This window comes from Pyxicephalus adspersus, chromosome Z, assembly GCF_032062135.1.
Source record: "Pyxicephalus adspersus chromosome Z, UCB_Pads_2.0, whole genome shotgun sequence".
Classification (NCBI taxonomy): domain Eukaryota; kingdom Metazoa; phylum Chordata; class Amphibia; order Anura; family Pyxicephalidae; genus Pyxicephalus; species Pyxicephalus adspersus.
This window is the reverse complement of record NC_092871.1, coordinates 46,712,726-46,733,567: the sequence shown is the minus strand read 5'-3', so window position 1 is coordinate 46,733,567 and position 20,842 is coordinate 46,712,726. Positions and strand designations below refer to the sequence as shown.

Below are 20,842 nucleotides of genomic sequence, written 5' to 3'. Positions count from 1 at the left end.
TCAGGAGTTAAGAGGTTGATGGTTTTGTTCATGGGCTTTAACTGGAAATTGCTATAATATAGCAGTTGAAAATGTTTGCGTGCTAATTTGACAGATACCCTTCTAATATAAGCATATCACTTGTCAGGGTCCTATGAAATGAGTGCATTTCAAAAGACAAAAACCTGACAATAAACCAAAAGCAGCAGAGAAGCAGAAAATCTATTATAGAGCAGAATACAGTGTATGCAATGAGTAATAGCAAGCAAGAACGTGCATGACTACTCTTGTGACATGTGCTGAGCCCCCAGGGGCACATTTTTCATTATGCGAAAAAAAAGTATGAATAAATATCTGTCACCTATCTTTTGGAAATAATTGCACATTCTCAGGTCTAAACATGATAACATGTTTGGTATGTAGACAGGACTCCACCCTTCCCTGAGTGCAATGAATACAACATTGAAATCACACACACACACTGTCCCCACCCCCATCCCCGAGTAAACCTGTTAAACAGAATTGCGGTTATTGGCACTTCTGTTGGAGTAATTATCAGCTCTCCTGCCATTCTCTTGTGCTGACGTCTGCTATGTTTGTGCTTGTCTCAGCCCCCATTAATATGAAAGTGGTGTCTAGAACAAGTTGTCATAAAATATTTACTGCAATAACATGTTTCTCTTTTATTCCATAATATATATATAATCCATATATATATATATATATATATATATATATATATATATAGTCCATTCGCTGGGAACATTATTTAAGCCACACATTGTAGTCAATGACTGCTTACAACTGTTTGAAACTGTAAATACATCATCAGATGTAGGAAGAAGAGATCTCACATTGTCAGAGGACAGAACCACTCTAACTGAAATGAGGATGAATGAAACATGGAATAAAATGATACTATATTGGAAAGAGAATTATCTGCTCAATCATATTGCTGGCGCCACCGCATTAAACTTTTCATTCCACCTCTGAATTGCTGAATTTGTCATATTAAAAAGCCAGTATACCAGAAAAGTAAAAATAAAGTAGATGTCCCTCCATCTCTTTTGAGAAAGGTTGGAGGTGTCCCAATGCACACATAACCATATACCCAAATATACAAAGTACTTGTGAACATCAATACATACAGCACTATGTACTCCTAAATCCAAAGCACCCATGAACCCAATACATACAGCATCATGTACTTCATTACACAAAAAACATGTACCCCAATACACACAGATCATACACACTTAGAAAATAAAGATCCTTCCTCAAGCATTCATTCCTACCTAATCTCTCAGTACAGGTTCTATTTAACACTAACAGATTTCATCCCATCCTAGTTTCAGTCATTGTATACTTTAATAGCTTTGTTAAACGTTTATTAGGTCAAATTAATTTTTATTTAAAAACCTGACATGCACAAGAAGCATAGAAAAAGACATCACACACATTCAACAGCAGTAACTAAAATTAAATTCTATAAAAATACTGGCATGTTCAATACCTTTGAGTACACAATATGTTATTAGGATTTATTTTTATTCACCCAGCTCAAGAACGATATACCTACTAAATAGGCTATCCCAATATAATTTCAGTTCACCTCCTTTTGACACAATCAGGAGACTTAAAACCAAAGATAGGTCCCCAATCCACAGTAAACCGATTCATTTTTCTGAATCCAATAGACCAAATGTGAGTGTAGAATTAAAAGAACCTTCATCAGTCAGGTTGGAAATTTTACTTCATTTGAGAAATTTCAATCTATTTCTGTTCAGTTTAACGCGTACCCAAACTCAACATTTTTAGTTGAAATACAAGGGAAGACAACTCTTCTATGTAAGATAAAATTGTTTTTTTTTTTAAGTGCAACACTCTTTTTTTTAAAAAAAAAAAATGTGAAACACCGCCCTTTGATCATTCCCTGACCTCGGGCCTGGGCAGAAGGAACATTTTTTTCTCCTAGGGGATTAAGATGCCGATATCACGCATGTGCAGTGCTTCCTCTGCGCTGGGAAGAAGAGGAAGTTCAGGATGATGCCGGACCAGATTGTGAGAATGATCAGCGCCATTGAGGGACCTGCAGAATTAAAGGTAAGTGTAGTTTTTGTTTTTAGTTTAGTTCTGTTTAATGTTAAAGCATGCACACATACACATCAGATATATGAATTCAAGAGACTATGAGAAACTAAATAATGTAGCAGAGAGAGAGAGTAAAGAGGAATTCCAGAAAGACGCCGCATGGGATGGTGGGAATGACCAGCGCCTTTAGGGACCTGCGGGATTAAAGATAAGTTTGGTTTTTTGTTTTAGTTAAAGGGAGAAACACAAATAAATGACAAATGAAAAAGTTGATACGTTAAAAAGAGATATACCCTTTACACCCATTTATATAATTATTTTTTGACTGTCTACCCCTTCCACTGGGCAACATTGGTCTAACAAAGTGAGACATTTAAACTGTGAAGGCCATGACCAGATTCTGCAATATCTGTTTTAGATTATAGATCTTTTTTGAATTTTAAGAGAATACAGAACCCACTTCCTTACAAGCTTCCTACCATTTCCTATCCTTTAGTCTTCGTACTAGAGGTTCTTACACTTTGTCCACACCATAGCCACACACACAATTTACATCTTTCAGAATCTAATGGCCATCATTGACTGTGTGATGGGAGTTAAGCTAGGTACACACGTGCAATAATTGTTGTTGGAAAACGAACTAACAATTATGCACAATTATTTTGAACCATCGTATTGTGCACAATTCTGTATATGCTGTAACAATACAATTGTTAAAATATAATCCACCAATAGTCTACACACGCTAGATACAATTGTTTGAACGATGCAGGAAGTGACATGTAAAAGAGAAAGTGTATTGCAGAAACATGCACGATCACTGAACGACAGTACACACGATAAATAGTGAACGATCGTCGGCCAATCAGATCCGCCGTAATGGTCATTCATGGTCAATCCTCATTTGTCGGCCTTTTTGGTCAGTCGTTGGTCACTTTTTTTGTGAACGATTTTCAGCCGCTCAGTCGTTTATTTCCAACAATCATTATTGGAAGTGTGTACGCAGCTTTATATTAGGCCCAGTAATAATAAGAAGAAGTAGTTCCTAGACAGAAATCACTTGCATGGCCACATGTGATTCTGAGCCTCCATGATTGAAAGAAGTGAAATACAATGAATGAAAGATCTAGGCCAGGGACTCCCAGGCTGGAGGGGAATAGGATGAAAGATGATGGGCATCCTCCAGCTTCGAATGTACATTGTAAAAAGCTCACAGGATGCAGTAAATTTAGAGTAAGCAATTTCAGTACAAGATAGGAACTTCTACATCAATGTATGATTAACAGAAAGGCTGGCGTTCAGATTTAAATTTAATAAAGACAAGTCAAGGATGGAATTGCGTAGTTCACATTAATAAGAAAAATACAAAATTAGGAAACAGCATAACATTATGGAAGCTTTGGAATGATCTTTGTGCTGAATGATGTTTTCTTATCAAATAATCTGTTATCAGATGTGAGCAAGCTAGAAATAAGACTGGACACAAGGATTCTATATGTTTCTGTCTTTTGTGAGGGAAGCAAACATAAGAGCCATCCTGTGGACTGGGGCTAGAGACCCTGAATAGAGGATGAGGGAGGGGGGGCAATCTTTGATATTACATCTAAGGGGTTCACTCTATCCATTCATTATTCATTATCCACATGCAGTAAGCATCAAATAACTTCCTATTTGTAACATCTGCAGCACATTCATATGCTGTATGTACATGTGGCTTTTTGAGGCAAGAAATATATTTTTTTTTATTTTTCCAAGGAACAGAAGTAAAAAAAAATACAAAACAATTGTGGCTCTGCATTCACACCTGTAATCAGGCTGGCTGAACTGCAAAACCTTAAGATCATGGCTGATTACCTACATTGGATGCTGCTGAATTGTTATGACACTATGCTTGAGATCTCTTAGGTATAAAAAAATAAATAATTTTTCCTATAGAAAGGAGAAGAGATCTTTAAAAAAAAAATTTAAGCAAAATCATACTGCAAGGGGCCACACTTTGCCCACTAAGAGGGAAAATATGAAATACAACACTTTGACTTATCATAAATAGATAGACAGCCATACATTGTTGCTAAAAAAGGTCATGAAGACACCTATGATTTAACCTATTTCAAAATTAGGACTGATAAGGAATGCTTGATTTAAAACATGGCAAAAACATGTACAATATTCTTCCCTTCCAACTGTAGGATGGGGACTAAGTGAAACCACATATTGAATGAGAGCCCCCCACCTGATTGCTTCATGGCTTCACAACACCAACATGTCTACTCTGATTAGGTCTTTTATCAAGGAACCCAAAATATTGGTTTTATACTCAAAATTACCATTTGCGGGCTGTTAAATTTACTTCAAATCTGATCATTTAATCGGATTAGCGATCAAATCAAAAGTGAAAACTTGTATGTTCTATATCTTAGGGTAGAAAAGCAGATACTCAGCCTAAAAGACACCAGTTAGAAGTTGGGACTATTAGTAAAGAAGCAATCTTTCCTTCTTATTGACTTGTGCCAGCCATCACACAGAGAACAGACTGCCAGGGCTATGTCTGACAACAGAAGGCAAATCTATCTAGTACAGAGTTCTTGTCAATAAACTGAGACACTACCGTGTTTCCCCGAAAATAAGACACTGTCTTATATTTTTTTGGGCTTCCAAAAACACACTAGGTCTTATTTTCAGGGTAGGTCTTATATACTTTTTTTAATGAAAAAAAACACTTACCATATTCATGTATGAATATGGCCATAAAAAAAGGCACATTTTGAAGTGGTTAACATATTAAGGTGCTTTAACACTGATCCACAGATGCAGCACAGTGCACCAGAAAAGATACGGTAACCCACAGGTGCACTGTACAGCATCTGTGGATCTGTGTAAAATCAGCACTCAGTGGATGTGGCCGGGGCAATGATTGCTCACATTTTTATTTTTTTTTTTTTTCTGTGCATTTGAGAGTTTTATATGGTGACCCAATTGTAAATTAAACTCTTCATTGATTCATTGCTACCGGTATTGGTTACTGAATTCAGCATTTCTCTTCTTGCACTGTTACTGTATTAAATCAGCCAGCTTGTCCTTACAAACCTAAAATCAGCACAAAATGTGGCTGGGGCAATGATTGCTCACATTTTTATTTTTATTTTTTATTTTTATACCGTAATTGTGCTGGTTAAAATAAAAAAAAAAACTTACCTTATCAGAAGACGTGAGCTGAGTTCCTGGCTTCTGACAGGCGAAGTGCATGTAATATCACTCCGCCTGTGACAGGAGCCGGAACTACAAGGCAAGCATCGGCTTGTGCGGCTCCGGAGTGTGTACGCCCGCTGTCTCCCGCTCGGTGAGTTTTTTTTTTTTTTTTTTTTTTTTTTTTTTCTACTAGGTCTTATTTTCGGGGTAGGTCTTATATTAGGGCAGGTTGGGGGAAAAGTGCTAAGTCTTATTTTCGGGGTAGGTCTTATTTTCGGGGAAACATGGTATTAAACTCCTGGGGGTTGCCAGGTGGAGAAATAAATAGCACAATTATAGCATACACAGCAGACAGCACCCCAGGCTGTTGATGAACCCCATCTATTAGCAATTAACCTTTCTAGATATGTACAATAATTTATATCTATCCATTAGGCAAATCTAAACTCAAGGTTGCACACTGAGCACTGTTCTGCTTCCTTTACTGTGTAAAGTTTAAGCTGAGGAATGACTATGACTATGAAGATGCACTGATGTGGTCACTGCCAGTCTGAACAATATCTGAATGGTTACTAGGAAATACAACTAGGAATGGTACCTCTTTATTGTCCAAAAAGAGTGAAACTATGGGGATCAGGGAAGCAGACCTGGGAAATTGAGACAGAAGTCAGAATTTTCCAACATGAAAGCCTGTTCTTGACAACTGTAAAAAAAAGGTGTTTGCCCTGTTTGTGTTTTCAGAACAAAATGTAAAGGAAAATCTCAGGTAGAAAGAAAAACTGATAACTAGTTAATGCCTTTATGAAATAACATGATTGTTAAAGATTGATGGTAAAGACTTGTATTTATTTAATAGATAGCAGGTACAGAATATGATATTCTACCTACTGCTGATTATTTTCCAGCAGTGTCCAAGGAACCCAAATTATTTAAATCTGCAATCCTTCCAAACTCCTGCTACAAATATGAAGAAAATGTATCAAATATTTTATCTCCTTGCAGCTACAGATAACCAGATAACCTGCAGGGCAAAAACCATTAAAAAATAAGACATAAATAGAAATTAATCTTTCCTATTACGTAATATAGCAGGGTGGAAACTGGATTATACAAGTCATTGACAGTAAGTACAGGAGCGTCAAGGAGGGGGCTTCGCTGCGTGGCCACAGTGGCCCCAATGGTCTATAATTATTTTGCATTTGTTTGATGAACTCCTATAGCTGGATGTAAAAGCCAAATTCCAACTGTTGTTAGAACCCCTGTATTACTTTATTACTGTTGTGTCCTTATTGCTGAGGTTTATTCCTACTTCCTGCCCCAATGACTGGCTGTCACAAGGACAGGAAATGATGAGAGCACAAATATTTTGCAGATTGGGGTTACAGGACACCTACACACCTTTATTTCTTTCCTGGTTTCAGAGGGACAGAAAGTTGGGGAAATCTCTGCACCAAGGACAGAGACAAGAATAAAATGCCTGTCATGCACAATTGGAAGATGGAACATAATAACCTGACAAGGGTCCAAACCCCCTAACCCTTTACCTATACCAACAAAATAAACTGACTGTAGTTATTAGGAAGTTCTAATCTACATAATTGTTCCTGACTAAATTACTAAATTATCAAAGTCAAAATAGTAACACAACAGCCAGATAGATGTTTTTTTTTTTTTAGATTGATATTCAAGCTATGGGAACTATTAGGAAAGGTTTCCCTATTTACCTAAAATTCTGCATTTAAACAGGAACCAGCAAATTGTAACATCCTTGATGTGAGGTAAAATTGTATCTATTTGTCTACAACATTCTGCTAGGAAGCCATTGCTGTGGGTCCACTATATAAAACCTGTACCCTGTATTTTCTTTATATTGCTCATTGCACATATATGCATATGAGTTTCTGCAAATAGAGACACTGAACTTTACATTTTCCACCACAGTCACATACTATGATTTTCACAGATTTGGTATATATTCAGCAGTGCTGTACAGAAAACACTGAATCATTCACATTACGCTAAAAATCCTCTATTATAATACATTGTTGTGTTACATATTTATCTTGTACTGCAATATTCCAGAGCGCTGCACTGACTAAAGCATTCACATCAGTTTCTGCATGGGGAGATCTCACGCTTCTATATTCCAACCACAAAGATTAGACCATAAGTAGGGACAACTGGGAAGAAAATAGGGTCAGAGGTGTTCTGTCCGAAAGGAGAGACAGTCCCTCCAAATGAAGCGCAACAGCTGGATGCTATGCAAACCAAAGCAAGCAAATGGCAGCTGTGATAAACAAGTAGGGGGAAGCTTGTTTCTATAATGTGGGTTCTATAAGACCATAAATTCAAATAAAGCCTTGGACAATCCTAACAAATACTGGGTTTGAAACAAAGTCATGGAAATACAACTGCATGCTTGGGAGATCTACAGGACCGATGCTCCAGAGTTTTCTTATGTTCGGGCTTTTATTATCTATAGTTACATGGATGATGCCACCTAGAAGTAACACAAAGTTATGTAAAAGATTCCTAGGCCAACCACAGACTGGTAAATATTGCAGACTAGAACTCCATGTTCCTATAAGTATCAATGACTGTTGGAAGCCACCACAAACCTGACACACCAAGACAAATGCTATACATGGCTTGTGCCCAGAAAACTTGGCAGATTTATTGAAAAAGGAAAATATTGAAGTGACTGGGCCATCTTGTATATGGCATGGTGGCTGAGGTTGTAAAGAACTGGGTTATGGGAATCTATTCTGGCACAACTGATGATTGCCTGGGCCATGATATTTGGTAGAAACATATGAGTCTCTCGGAAAAGGCTGTAGGAATCTATTGTACCTCCTGGATTACTATATTGGAGCCCTCCTCCCTGAGCTACTCCCCTCTAGTAAAACCACCTTTAAACCACCTTTCTCCACCAATCAGGAAACTCTACCACAAGCCTGATTTTAACCTGGAGATATATCGCCATTTAGTTAACTTTAAGTAAATTATACCTGATGAACCTTAAACCTGTTTTCAGACTATTGAAGGATTACAGCAATCAGATACAGGACACATTTATTGTCTGGCCCATAGCTTCATAAGGTGAACTTCTGAATGAAATAGCAAATAAAGCTGGACCTTTGCAGAGGTATGTTTCTGGCATGTATCAAGAGTCATTGATAAGTCACTGCCAGGAGGGAAAAAGTGCCACGTGCCTTCTTGCTCCCACTGAACCTCCACACCATGTCCAGCCCAACATTTATCATGAGGAGTCATGATAAATTGCAGATGAACTACTAGGTATCAATAGACGATTGAAGCAGTACAAGCAGCAATACTGCCCCAAAAGCAGACCGTGCACTTCAGCTCCGAGCCAGATCAGACAGAATGTGAGATGTGAAGCTTGAAACAAATATTGTATAATCTGCACTTCCAACACATGGAGCTTCCAAAACACAGCAGAGACAGCTTCAAAGGACATAAAACAGTGTGCAACATCTAAAGCAAATTCAGCGGCCTTAACTAAAAAATACAGTCATGAAATAAGCATCTGTGTTGTGCAATAAAAAATAAGGTCTGCCTCATGTGAAGGGCTCTATTGTCAATGCTACAAAAAAAAAAAAAAAACCTATAGAAATGGTTCGGTTGTGAATGTCGACAAGCAAAACAAATCCAAGAAATTATATCATCTGCCTAATTGCACAAAGTTCTGAGGTATAGGTTCACCTTGGAAGAATTTGAAAGGACAATTTGGGAATTTGTAGAATTACAACTCTTCCAAGAATACCTGTCACAATCAAAAGCCCTATCAGGAGCCAAGTCTTAAAGAAAAACTATTGCCTCCCCCACACCAAAAAAATGAATGTGCTGCAGCTGTGCTGTATCTCCTGCCAGTGAAGCCTACCTAATGCAGCTTCCTTTGATGGCAACAATGCTCCCATGCTTCCTGAATTCAGACCAGAACTGGCACTCTCATGTACCTCTCATGTGCCTGCTTGCAATATGGGTATCAGTATTGTATATGAGGTCAATCAATGCAAAACCACACCTAGTCCTGTACACTGATTTCTGGATTGACAGTACTGCCTCTGTTGCTGAAACCCACCCACTGAGATCTGCAGTGTCTGGATAGGAGATCATGTGGGACAAATGAAGGAGGATTTACATTAGTCAGTGAAGGTTTTTTTGTGTATGTTATGAGACTTGCAAAGAAAGTGGTTTTGGTACATGTTTAGAGTATTATGCAGAGGCCTTTAGCTGTATTTTAAAATACATGAGTACAATTTAAGTACTAAGTGTAATGCACATTAGAAATTTTATGGATTTAATTTTTTTATGGTTTGGGGGAGTTTTTCTCCTCTACTGTGTATATAAAATGCTCGTTATATGCTGAAAATGCTTTTATTTTTCAAACTAGCCAATGTCTCATATTACTACTAAAATACCTCTGTTCTCTAACTGTTTGAACTACCTGCTTTTTTGATAGGTAACATAAACCCCTAACATTTACTGAAATATTGCACTAAAGTAAATTTGGATGCCATTTCAAATTTAAAGTTCTGCCCGAAAGCAGGTACCACAGGATGCCATCTTTTATCTTTAATGGCTCAAAAATTATTATGTGATGTACAGATATAAAGTAATAGAAAGTGTGAGTGTTAAACTTTAAGAAAAGCTTAAAATTATTTCAGCTTCAGCTTTCATCGATGACTCTTCTGGCAATGTTGAAAATCAAAATTAGAACTCTAGTTTGTGCCCCGTTTCAGGCTTGTCATACCTGAAAAATCAGCCTCTGAGATGCAATAGCACCATCCATGCAGTGATCCTGCAAGATCCATGTTGTCCAATTTCAAATTGAGTTTAGCGTACCCCCTTGTCAAAACCATAGCAATAACAGTGGAAAAGCTGTATTTAATTTTGCTTTTAAACATAGTTACATCATCAGTGAGATGTGGCTCCACAAACTAAATAATTTTCTTTTTAACAGACAGGTACATACAAATAACTGGCAGGTACCCAAGGCCCATACATCGGACATGACTGGTAGGCACTCAAGACCCCCATCACAGACATGATTGACAGGTACTCGAAACCCCTATCACAAACTTAACTGGGAGAGGTACTCAAGGCTCCCACAATAGACATGAATGGTGGATATTTTAGGCCCCCATAACCAACATGACTGACAGTTACTCAAAGCCCCTATCACAGACATGACTGGAAGGTACTCAAGACCCCACATCAAATACATGACTGGCATGTACTCAAGACCCTTATCACTGAAATGACTGATACTAGGGGTAACTGGAAGAAAAAGACCTCCATTATTCAAGGGGAGAAAAAAACAAAAATTCTCCGCTTAAATCATGATATTTTTTAACAATTACACTATTTACTGGATTTATGGGTTTTTCTGAGTGTATTTTTTTTTGTCTTTGGGACTCTAAAAGAGGGATCTCCGTGCTGAGTTTCTGGGTCTATACACCAAGGTTGGAACATTCAAAATTCCTCAGGTAGACAGGAGTTATTAAAAAATTGCATTTTGGTGGACTAACCCTTCAACCGCAGTTGAGCATATTGCAACAAAACAATAATAATATCACTAGCAAGGATAGATCAATGTCCCATAAAACCTCCTAGTCAACTGAATGTAGTTACATAACATCCATAAGTTGTTAAAAAAATGTACCAATCTTCCATAAAATCAAACAAGCCTTTCCATGCATGTATGAATGAGTTCCTTCAAAAGTAATATTTATGACTTATTCTTCAAAATTTTGAAGCCCATGACGGCACTAATCATTTCCATGAAAAAACAATTTCTGTGCCGATTACATAATCTAGTGCAAAGAGAACCTGAAATGACAGGAAATGTGATAGGACTTTGAAGGATGATATAAAGGGAGATGATCAAGAAAGAAAGAACATAAAACAAGCTGGCAGGAAAACAGCCTTGAAGAGAAATCTTCTTAATGGCTTTGTTAAATAGACATATATACTGTGGCCAGGTGATCAAAAACATATGGCGGTAAGGGGGGAAGACGTATATAAAAATGAGCACTTTTTAAATTGGCCACACATGTTTTCCTTCTTCACAAAAGCAGATTGCGCCTCATCTTGCCAATTCCCCCAAAAGATTTGGCGGTTGCTTTGGTATAATATTTACCAAACAAAGATGATTTTCAACAGAAGGTGGTGCCAGAGATGGTTACACCATTGAAAAAAAGAATCAGCCAGCTGCCATGACCTAATGTCTTCTGCACTCTGGGTGAGGGTCATACAATCTAGTCTTTCTCAAGTACAACAATAACTATGTGGCCCACAACCAAGAATATCAGAACAAAGAAAGGACCAGAAACTATAGTTGGATGTCGATTTCATGCAAACCACAAGTTTAATTTTCTAGCAGCTATTCATGAATTGAGGGCTCCAATCCAACAAAGAGGAACCCTGGAGCTAACATGTATTATTGTTTAGGAATATACTCATCATCTTACAGTAGACTAGTTTCCAAGTGGTATATGTAATAATACTTGTACTTGTCTTTGGCCAAATTTCTGGTTTCATCAGCTAGAATGATGTCACAGAGTAGGAAGGATTTGTCAACTTTTCTCATGTTAAGGACTTAGTGACTGCTTTCTTCATGAAAACATTTTATATGACATTAAACAGAAAATTGACTAAGGAAAAGAGAACAGTCATATTAAACAAAATGCTAGAAACTAGAGGATTTCTGAAAATCTATCAACATTTTGACTTGTCAAACAGTTGATTGCTGAGGATCAATAGCAGCCATAGCTTCTCTGGTGCTACAGCTCATGTGAATGACCTAGTGTTTAATTTAGGCACTGCAGAATTTGTCAGAGCTAATAAAACATATTGTAAGAGTGTGAAGCTGTAGGCATGGTAGGGAATTGGAAAGGTCCATAAAGATAAATGATTATGAAATAAGGGAAATACACAAGTAATACAGTGGCAGTATACTTGTGCAAGGTAAAGCAGCCTCCATATAGCTTAAATGTTACACACAAAAGATTAGCTGTAATGGAATTCCTGGGGAAGGTGATCAAGAGTGGCGATGAATATGACATGCTGTAGGCATAGCCATCACCTCCACCAGCAAACGCCATGGAGAGGTCAGAACTCTTTGAAATCTGATGCCACCAGGAGAGAGATGGGAAAATTATTTTGGAGAAAAAAAAAATCTTACACATCATATCTGCACAAAGTTCACATATTCAGCAGAGATTGTTCTTCTTTGTGGGGTTTCACGGGATGATGAACAGCTTCATTTAATTACAAAAAGCAGATGTATGTTTTACTAGAGAAAGTTGTGGTCCTGAGGCAAGATTTTTGTACACACAGGATTCTTGTTCAGTAATCCACCTACAATAGGACTTTATTCCAGGCAACCTCTGCTGCTCCCCTCTAAGCCTGGAATGGCCAATACCAGTAAAAAATGTATTTCATTGTATCGTTTGGATTCTTTTTATGCTATGGCACTTTGCACTGTACCATTTGTTTTCCTACCAACCTAACTATAATAATTCAAAGACTTTTTTTTATTCTATAATGGTATAGAAGTCTAAAATAAATCCATTTTCAGTTGCAGAGTCAAAAGCTGCATTAAAGTAAAGCTCAAGCCGAAACTTTTTTTGTTCAGATTTGATGGGTAATGGTTAAAACCTGTTTTTTTTGTTGTCTGTGATTCATTGGGCAGACTCACAATCTTTGTATGTCATGGAGACCACTGCCACAGTCACAGAAAGAGATGGGAAATACAAATTTTACAGCCATTACGAGAACAGAAGGCTGGGGGAAATCTTCCAATTGCACCCTTTTGTTCTGGTGATCACTGGCAAAAGGCGTGATTTCCACACTTCCGGGAAACTTCTACTCTGTCTCTGCTATATTTTTAGGAACAGGAAATGAAGAATTGATCCCTCTGATGGGAACACAAGACAATAAGAACCTGACAGAGCATTTATCCCTTCCCTATGCAATTGAAAAAGCACACTGATCTTGTGGACTATTGTTATTTAGTGAGAAAACAAATATTCAAAATTTTGTAGGTACAAGTACAAGGAGAAACAGACCATGTATTTTACCATCTGCTTAAACTCCAAACTGAAACTAGGTAACTTCAGAAATGTTACCATTTCAATAAACAAAATAATATATATACTCAACGCGCAAGTATTATTGATATACTTTTATATACAATAGAAGGACTTTTTATCACAAAATTCCTAGAGATAATCAGGTAACCCTGAGGTTTGTGCCTCCCAGTGAAGACAGCCTTACTGTACAGTGCAATGAACACTAAACCCACCTATTCAAGGCTGCAGATAATGCCAATTTTTATAAAGTTGTGTACTATGCAACAAACAGCACTGACACTCAGCAACACCCTAATTTTACATTACGTCTGCACAGAACAAAGTGATAAATGTTTTCTGAATGTTATGATATACCTTGACTGCTTCCACTTAGTGCACTTTGCATTCCAATCCTTGCCTTTTCAGCACTTTTAATTTGTAACCTGTGGCACAATTGTCACTTAGTAGCAATGGATACAGGTATTGTAGGAATGACAATATATATTGTATAATGACAATACAGATGTCTATTAAGAATGTGCTATGTATAAAACAGACACATTAAAATGCATTGCTATAGATTTAGAAACAAAAAAAATTAAACAAACGTATAAAAACAGAATTTCCCTGGTCTAAATGTTCATAATTAAGCAGGACATATATACCACCTTGTGGTGAGCACAGCTGCACACATCAGCTTTATGAAATAACTGCTGAGGGCTATTTGGCCTATAGGTGGAGCAATATGCTAGTTTCACAGTGGGTGTAATTAAAGCAAATAAAAGTTTCTTTTTTTAAAATAAAAAAAATACTTTGTAAACTGGCTACAGGACAATCCAAAACTACATGTCACAAAGTGACTACAAGGCAGATTATGAAGAATTAAGGAGGTGAAGAGAGTAAAAGTTGTTAAAAGTTTTGCAGAAGAAGATGCAGAGTACAATACAAGGCTGTATTAAACGCTTTGCCCTTACATGGGCCTCAAATTAAATGATACCCAGAGGAAAATAGACTGCTAAAACCTTCTGCACAGCTAGAATAATTTGGCTGCTTGGATTTAGTTTGGCAAATGCAGTCAGTGGTAAAAGTCTATTTGGAGTTTCAAGTTTTTTATTTGGTAGGCTCCTTACCTGCATGACACTGTGAACATATAAAGCTTAGAGCTACAAGAAGGGACAGGTCTCGCCTCCAACTTCTCCGTTTCCACCTCGTATGTGTATCCATGTTCATTATCTCCTCTGCTGTGGGGGGCCAATTCTTTAAGGTTCAGGGGTCCACAGCTCAAATCTTGGAATGATAGAAATTTGCAAAAATGAAGGGTGCAAACCCTTGAAGGAAATGCAATTTCTATAAAGCCATTAGATTGTATTTTTTTTTTTTTGGGGGGGGGGCTGTGCTTTCTGGGGAGCTCAACTTGAATGTGTGCCTTCAAAATCCCCAGCTCCTGCACCCTCTTCCTTCTCTCTCCTACCCCTCTTCTCTGGTCTGGGGTCGTCTTGAGAACTAATGCCCCCTTGTCGACCGAATAGAGAGTGAAAAACCTTTTAGGCAGATGTAAGAACTATCAGTCCCAGAACGGGACAACGAATCAGAAACCAGGGAAGCTGCAGGATCTGCCTACTTTCACTGGGTTCAGGGAAAGGGGGAGAGATGGGTGGGGAGGAGGTGGAGGGGGGAGAAAAAGTGTGTTAAAAAAGAAAAAAAGTTTGGAGAGAGGAGAAGCTGTGGTACAGGAACATGTAACATGCACAGTATGCATAGGGTTAAATCTTTTGCGTGCCAACAACTTTTTTTCTCATCTCTAGCAGGCAAGAAATTTTTGAGATGCAATTTTGCTGTCCTAGGATAGATAGACAATTGAAGGGAATGCAAACAGAGTTAGACAACGCTGCAGCCTATTCAGTCTGTAAAGATTTGGTTAAACAGCTGTCACTGCAGGGGCTTCTAACTGACACTTGGGATACTTTAAAAGGTTTTGTAGCAGTGATGGTATGTGACGCTGGGCATTCCATGTCTATTTCCACAGATCCAAGGCAGATCGAAGTTTTGACTCTTTACACTGTAAGCACCCTGAAACTCTTTGACAGGATACAGTGTTGTGGCTGTAAAGCCTTGGTGGTCACACAATTCCAAAAAGCTTTTAAAAACAAATCATCTAATAGTGGAGAAGTCTGAAAATGGATTTTAAAGTATATTTGTAATAGGATACTCCCCAGCAGATTCCAGGCTAGCCATCTTTCTCTGAGGAATACTAGGGTAGCTTGTACAAGGCTTGATGATAATGACAAAAATCCAGCATGCCTTCCAGAACTAAGGAAAGACTAATACAAAATTCTTACTGCAAAAAAAACCCTTCAGCTGAAGGTTAACCTTATACAACCAGAAGGGGTGCCCTATTTCTTTTGTGCTGTACTAAAAATTGTGACCAAGCTATGGACATTCAAATAGGTATATATTTTTAACTAGCTCCTACTGTCCTCTGTAGATGTAGGTGCTTTGGAACACATTATCCTCAACGTTTCTAGTAGAAGCTTTTCAGTTTTATTTTCTTTACAGCTTTACATAATATTATAATTTATATAATTATATATTATGAACATTACAGTAAATTGGTTGTTAATATACAGTATAACTATCAAATATTAAAAGCAGGCTTCACCAGGTGTTGCACCTTGTTTATTACGTGTCCCAGAAACCTATCCCTGGATACAGTCCGTATACGAATAGCATTGGCCTACTGTCTTAGAGCTCTGGTAAACTCTGACATTTTACTATGTATTGCACACCTTACTAAATGTATAGAAAATTGCATAGGTTGCAGGGAAATGTCAGGAAAACATAGTATATGCAGGCACCAGGTCAGTTTCAGATGCTGTCACATAACCTTTACAAGAGTACGCTTCTAATCAGTTTATGGCAACATCATTACCATTAACCAATCCATCTCAAGCATTATAGGTAGGCTCACTCTCCTGCATTATCAATATTTTACAATATACAAAAAGAAACAACACTAGTGAAACTTGTTGGTAACTGTAATAATTTTTTTGCAGAATACGTGGATGGGCAATATGAAATCTCACTGCTGTCTCCAAAAGATTACAAGACATTCCTTGATGATTTAACACACCAACATCTAAATCAAACTAACATCTTTGGGTAGATATGACCTTAAACATAATCTCATCCATTCATTGATCTATTATCACTGTACAAGCAAATTATCAGTATCGTTGAGCTTGTACATGCGGACTGAGTACAATGGTAGACAAGCAATGGACATTCAATTTTTTACATGTTCTCACTGACCTATGTAGTTATAACCTCTGTAGAACAGTGAAGTCATTTGAATTTGGTCTCAGCTGTCTGTTTTCCCCTCTTCCTGTGGATTTAAAGGTTAGCAGGGCCTAGGAGTCCTTTCAAACAAAACATGATAGTGAAAATATGAAACCATTGCAACCCTAAGAAATATTCCAGGAGTGCCTGCAGCTTCAGTTGCCATTGAGGGCTTCTTTTGTGTATTTACTGCTTATTAGGAATGACAAAACAATTTTGCCACAGTTCTATTTTAAGCTCTGATGAAGTCTTAATCACTGTCTTGGGATAAACTGCTCTGAAGAGGAACTAGTGACAACAATAAATGCAGTACAGAGACAGATTTTCCAGCCAGTGTTTGGTGGCCCCATGTGTAGAAAATAACTTTAATGTCTTCCCAAACATTTATGTTTATTGGTTCAGAAGTAAAAAAAGTCATCCTTTTTCACAACCAATCCGTGCATTCTAGGCATCTGACAATGCTAGTTTTTTTCATAAACCTTAACTTATCAACTTTACTAGCTGGTACAAATTCTGGTATAGAGACTATTAATAGAGACTAATAATGTATAGAAGGTAAAAGACATTTTCAGGGACAAATCTTTAAAAAGAAAGACCATCCTAGGCCATAGCCAACCATCTGCAATCATGTGCATTTTTTTTTACCAGTGAACAGCTACATTTTGTTTGTTGACACAAATACAGACATACAACATCTGCCACACAAATAGGTTTTCTCCAATCCAAGACAAAAAAAGCATTGTGCACAGGCCAAAGGAGACTTGTTTAGGCCCCTCACACCCTCACGCAGTGCTGGACTCCGTATCACATTGTGTTTTCACAAAGCTTCATCTTTATGGTATGCATTCTGTGGGCCCTTCACAATACATGGGCCCTTCACTGTGCACTGCTGCCATCCCAATGTTTTTTCCTAAAACCAAGAGACCTATTTATTAAGTGTTGATTTAAAAAACACAATGTTTTATTCCACAGAAATAGTATATTTACACAGAAGTATATTTATATAAAAGCTTTATGTTTTCCTAAACTAATCTGTTTATATTTGCAACTTTTATGGACAGAATTTACCAAATTCCTAAAGATTTGGACCTTGTCCCACTTTGTGCGGTATAGTCCAGTTCTCTTTGCTTCACTTAGTGTGCAATTCACAAAGACATCAGACATTACATAAACAGCAATATCTAATATTCTCACGTATGTAATGTTCTGAAGTGTGTTTTCACAACACATTTCTGTACATTTTTGTGCACTGCCCCATTTAGTCAAAGAAATAGGGTCAGCATCACAAAGGAGACCCTTGGAGATGGCTGTGTTATGCACAACAATGCAATTTCCTATAGTGAGATTGAAGCCTAAATAGGGATTTATTTGCTAATATTTGGCGAAATGTACACTGAAATTATGGCCAAAAATTGTCACAGCTATATTTTTTTTAGAAAAATGTTTGGGTTTTACATGGTGCCATATGGTGTTATATTATCTAGGTGATAGGTGATACCCCATCCTCTTGCTTATCTCTACATATATCAGCTATTTCTGGCTTTCTGACAGCTTTGTACATACAGTATATTGTGTGGGAAGGGGCTAGGAGGGATGTAAGTGTAATGGAAAATAAAAGCATTCAAGTTTCCCTCACTGGAATTTGTTTTACAGAAGTTTTTGAATGAGCATTTAATAAATGTTCCATTGAAGAAAGTACAAGTTGGCTCAGCAGAAACTTATCAATCAGAATTACAGAAGCTATATTATGTGGCATGATGAGGAAGAATGTACAATGCATTTATAATAACGTGATTTTAGTGGAATTAGAAATGTGCAACACTCCAAATGATGGAATATGCCCTTTTTACATTGCAGGGAACACAGCAGAAGTAATGAGACCCCAATCCGTTTAGGTAAAGGGTTTTTCTGGATTTCACTAGTGAAAATCAAAAATATTAGTCTATTTAAAACAAAAATAACTATGAAAATGAATAGGGTTACTATTTTTTCCAGAGAGTATGAGCTCTAAAAACATTTTGAAGCCATGTACAGGGACAGAAAAAAAATGGAGGGTAAAGCTGCGTACACACTTCCAATTTTTATCGTTCAAAATGAACGACGAACGAACGATGAACGATCGATTGGGCAAAAATCGTTCGTAAAAAAAATAACCAACGACGCCGACGAACGAGGAAAGTAGTTGGAAATGAACGACCGGACCGGCGGATCGGATTGGACGACGATCGTTGACCATCGTTCGTGTGTACGATCGTTCATTGATCGTCCATGGTCTGAGCATGAGTGATGAACGAACGTTCCTGTGGTGCACGTAACTTCCTGTATCGTTCAAACGATCGCATCTATTGTGTGTACAATATCTACGAACGATCGTGTCGTTATCTGTATGTACAGGATCGGTGCTATACGATCGTTCGCAGATATTGTGCAGGATCGTTCGTCGTTCGTTTACCAACGATAATAATTGGAAGTGTGTACGTAGCTTTAGGGGTGTATTTTTGTGTGAAGTTTGAAGGTTTGATACAAGCTGTGAAGAATGGGAAGATAAGATAAGCTGCAACATGCATGATGACTTTTGCAGGTGAGAGTCTAGTTGGAAGGATGCTAGATAAGAGTGTGTTGCAGTAGTCAACATGCCAGGTTATGAGAACATAAACTAGAGGTTTGGTGGTTTTAGGGGATTGCAAGGGGTGTATTTTGGAAAATGTGCAGATGAAAATGACAGGACGTAAAGATATTCTAGATGTAGACAGTGTAGAGTTGAAGGGGACATCAAGGAAGTGATCCTGTGAGGTGGTGAAAATGATTGTGTCATTATTGTAGAGGTGTAGCTAATAAGTGAGAGTATTAGCTAAAGTATTGTCAAGGCAAGTGCATTTTAGGCAAGTGTCAGAAATCCTCTATCCTATCCAGAATATAGTATGAATAGACACAGGTAGGCAGTCCAATTTTTGTTTTAAGAGTACAAAACACTGACCATGAATGAATTGGGGAAAAAGGAGCCAGCATTGGAAAAGGTTGGAAATAATAGTTAGATAAGAAAGGGCCAGGAGAGGGCAGTGTCCAAAAGTACCAAGTGTGCAGGGAGTTACAAAAAATGAAAGACCTTACAGGAAACATTGCCTTGTCTAACCCTTTCTACAGTTAACGATAAAAGGTACATATAGGTTTTAAATTGTTTTTTTTATATAGTGTTTGCATGCAAATAATCATTTGTATGTGTTTTGAAAACGTATCTGTCAGGCAATAAATTTTAAATGTTTTTTTTTTTTATAGTGTTTGCATGCAAATAATCATTTGTATGTGTTTTGAAAACATATCTGTCAGGCACAGTAAGGATGCACAGATCCTGTCTCGATGCAAACTGTGTACATTTTTTGACACTGGTTCAGGCTGTGATCGTCTTTTACTTTTAAAAACTGTTATGTCTCTCAGTGTGTGCTTTTATTGCATGTTGTATGACAAAAAATTTATTTCAGGTTGTCGAAGGCACAGAGAAAAATCTGCTATTTTAATCCAGTATTTTCAGCATGGGCCACCAGTATGGCAGAAAACCCCATCCACTAAGTATATCAGTGGATGGACTGAAATAGCAACACATGTGTAACACAATCTGGACACACATCACTCTCCTCCAAAGTAAATTGAGAAGATGATACAATCCAGAATATTTCATCTCAGCATACTCCACCCTGTTTATTGTATCCATTCATAAACTAACACTATACACATACCAAACTGTGTAATCTTGTACAGTTACTGAAAAATGTCTTTGGATAATATCTAATTAAATATAGAACACTTATTGCAGAAAAGATTTAGAATCTCTTTGAAGATCAAATGATGGATTTTAGACAACTGTAGAAAACAGTTTTAGTATTATTAATTTTTAGTACTAGGTAAAAGCATATAAAAACACCTATTCCTTTTTATACATGAAAAAAATGACCTTTTGTTTGAATTTGCAGGGCATTTTGCTGGCAAGTATAGCCTTCTCCCCTATAAAAGCGGCTGATTTTTAGTGGGTTTTTTCAAAAACTCAGGCACAGTCCACAGATTATGTCTAGGGGTGCAGGATGTCTGGGCAGGCAGTTTACAATCTGGAGAGGGGGGCAATGGAAACACATACTGAAAAGCTCAAAAGTCTTACT

The 20,842-nt window shown here is 37.5% G+C and overlaps 1 protein-coding gene across 1 annotated transcript in view; it reads right to left on the bottom strand.

Annotated features, from left to right (window-relative positions):
* COL5A1 (collagen type V alpha 1 chain) overlaps positions 1-14,881 on the bottom strand; it is a 120,831-nt gene extending 105,950 nt beyond the window's left edge. Inside the window, exon 1 of the mRNA XM_072431525.1 lies at positions 14,486-14,881. Coding sequence (XP_072287626.1) covers positions 14,486-14,585 — 100 coding nt within the window. The 5' untranslated portion in view covers positions 14,586-14,881. The remainder of the gene's footprint in view (positions 1-14,485) is intronic.
* Between the last annotated feature and the right edge of the window lie 5,961 nt (positions 14,882-20,842).